The sequence below is a fragment of the Entamoeba nuttalli genome (assembly GCF_000257125.1).
Source record: "Entamoeba nuttalli P19 unplaced genomic scaffold asmbl_4837, whole genome shotgun sequence".
Lineage (NCBI taxonomy): Eukaryota > Evosea > Mastigamoebida > Endamoebidae > Entamoeba > Entamoeba nuttalli.
In genome coordinates, this window is record NW_008577080.1 from 1 (window position 1) to 3,381 (window position 3,381).

Genomic DNA, 3,381 nt, shown 5'->3' on the forward strand with positions numbered 1-3,381 from the left:
AAAAAATTTCTCTATTCTATCTAAATCACTCTTGAAGAGAAACCCAAAAGATTTCCAACTCCAAACATTAGTCTTGCTTATGAAGAGATGCTAAAAACGGTATGTATTGTTTTGGTTATGTAATTTCGGTGGAATAAAAGATAATTGGCAACTTGGAATTGCTAAGATTGTCTATTAAAAATTACTCTTAACTTCTCATAACTATAATCAACTACCCTTACAACTTCATCAACTTCATTAATTAACATTATAATGACCTTTGATGGTTTTAAATTTCTATAAAAACAACCATTATGATGTTAATAATCAATTATTTTTGATAAATCTTCTATAGTTTTCATTTTGACATTTTCTTTAAGACAGTATTTATCTCAACTGTTGATGTTTTCATCATTTACAAGGAACATACTCACTAACAATGAATATTGTTCGTGTTGGTAGTTCCAACGAAGATTAAATGTTCAGAAGTAATACTATAGAATTGAGTTGTTTGTTTGGACTACCACTTTGACATTCTGTATCTCTAAACCTACTACAAAAGGAGTAGAAAGTTTAGTTAATGACATACATTGTTTTAATTTTACAAATGACTAATCAAATAACACAGAGTTATGTGCAAAACTGGAAGGAGAGATGATCAACTAGTGATTTTTGTTTGTTTTAGAAATAGACATTAAGTTTGTTATGTTATGTGTAGTACAAGAACAGAGAGATTGAAGAATGAGTCTAAATTAACACGTTTATTTTGACCCAAATAATATACTTCTATGAATTGAACAAACTCATTTTTTGTATAACATACAGTTGATAATTTTTTGTGGAACATAACTAGTTCTGCTATTAATTAGAACATAATCACTATCACATCTTTTACATCCATTAAAAATACTTTTAATACATTGTGACACTTTAATACATGAATATTTCAAATTAATATTATGAATTTACTTTTACCATATCTGCTATTTTTCATTTCAGAATAATATTCTATTATTGAACAATAGGAATCAGATAATAAAATAAGTGCTGAATTACATTGTGAGACATTAACCAAATTATTGTTAGTATTCAGTGTTTCAAACAACCTACACTCTCCATAACAACCAAACAATAAACATCCAATAATCTTTCACTCCATTGGTTGGCATAGATATGATGTAAGTTACATTCCTTTTATGCATTCTCTACAAGAATTGTCAGTTGTTTTTGAACAGTTCATGTCTTTATCACCTCCCAAGAATATTTAACACAAACCCACCTTCACATCGAACATATTTTCACCAATCCAAATATATTTCAAGCAATTTACTATTGTTAGTTTGCATAGAGTTACATCTTGAGTGTCATCAATAACAAATACCATTGTCAAGATAGATTTTATAATGAGTCATTTCATCTGAGATACACCCCTTTATAAAAGTTTCTCTTTCACACTGTATCTTATCACAAACAACCATCATTAGAAAAGAAGAAATGCCATTTTCTTAACTACTTAGGCTAATATTGTCCTTTTACTTGAACTAAAATAATGTACTTCTTTTTTTGTTTAAAAAGTCACTCATAAACTTTGACTTTTTGGTTATGAAGAAAAGTTTATGAAAAACAAAGCGTGAGTGTATAAAAATCAAATAATTATTATTGTTGAAGTCTATTACCAACTAGTAGCTTCCCAATTGTCTTGTTCAAGAAAAGAAATAAACACCTTTTCAAAACGGAGCATGTTATGTGCACAGATTGCTTTGATCCATGCATCTAACTTTTTGCATCTATCATCAACAAAAGCTGGATCAAATCTTCCACGACCAAAAAGTGAAAAGATTGTATCTCCAGGAAGAGGTGGGATTGTACCGAATTTAGCCATTTTGTCTTTCTTTTCTTCAAATCGAATCTCCAACTGTCTTTTCAACTCAACAAATTGTGAATAACGACGATACACATCCTTTGTTTTTATTTTGTATTCTTCAAATGTTGTCTATTTCAATTAATACTTCAATTAACATTCTTCACCAAAACAAAAACCCTCAACTTAATGATTCAACAATTGTTTATTATGAGAAATAAAACAAACATCAAAATGTACTTTATAAACAGTATACTCTCCTTTATCATCTCTTCTTAGTTGAGGATCACTAACTGAAATATCAAGATATTCATACTGTGCATAATTACTCATTTCTCGAGTCAAAAATGAGTAATTTGTAGATTATTGTGGAAGTTTCCTTTTCTTTTTCGTCTTTGAAAACTTTATTTTTTGAAATTAAATCTATTTTATATTTGGGTAATTATATTTAATAGTTTATTTCTATTCACCCTTAAACTATTCTCTTTACAAACAAATGTTGTTTCTCAAATTCTAGTTCATACCTTCAAATTAATAAAAACACCTTCTTTTCTCATCACTTAACCAATGTGGTGTGTCTGTTTCCAATTTATTAACTAATAATTGTGTGTTCAACAGAATATTTAATTATTATAATACATCACGACACTTTTTCAATTTTTCATGAATATTCTTTTGTTTAACTTGTAATTCATATATCTATTTATTTTGAGTGGTAATGAGAGTATTTTATAGAAAAGCCTTTGTTCTATCATTTTATTAAATCTACTATGACTAAAAGGGTTTGTTGATGGTAAAAGAATTACATTTAAATGATGGTAGAAGAAGTTCATTTGGTTTTGGTGGAACATTTTATTTTAAATGTATTTGGCATGACTTTCTCAATAAAGACATAGGTGTTTTAGCATAGTATTGTAACACTTTCTAATTTTCTAATTGTGAGGTGATAGTTAAAGGTACTGATAAGTTTTTATTGTATGACATGAGTTGAAACTAAATTAATGTTAAGATGAATACTCCTAATTAATACACTTCACCAATACTTTACTTAAACTTTAATTAATATTATTTTATGATAGAAAAACCTTCTTATAATTCATATAATAACACTTTATACTCTCAATCTAGTTTCTATAAACACTACAATTATATAATTTGAATTTCATAGTGTCTCTCATAATATTTATGACTTATTGTTCTACAGACGATCTTTGGGAATATATCAAGCATTGACAAATATAAAGATGAATTTTTTGTCATTGTTCTTGTTATAAAGTGTCTTTATAATAATATACCTATGTTTAGTATCAATGGAAATAAGTTTCTGTCTTGAGTTATTTGAAAAAGAATTTATTTAATAAACATTTCACTATTTGATTTTAGTAGAAGGATGAATAACTTTTATTGTTTCATAATTAAATACATTTCTTACCAAAAAATCCAAATTAAATAGAACTTAAATTGATTTCTATTTATTATTATTATTATTTTAATTATTATTTCACAAAAAAATAATATAATGCACAAGCGTCATTTAATTT

General features: G+C 26.6%; 1 protein-coding gene across 1 annotated transcript; it reads right to left on the minus strand.

The window, feature by feature from the left end:
* Positions 1-1,651: 1,651 nt before the first annotated feature.
* Positions 1,652-2,173, minus strand: ENU1_114010 (hypothetical protein; the record flags this gene model as incomplete). Its single annotated transcript, XM_008859638.1, has 2 exons — positions 1,652-1,972; positions 2,069-2,173. 2 exons carry the CDS (start codon positions 2,171-2,173, stop codon positions 1,652-1,654), a joined length of 426 nt encoding a protein of 141 aa, XP_008857860.1.
* Positions 2,174-3,381: the final 1,208 nt, after the last annotated feature.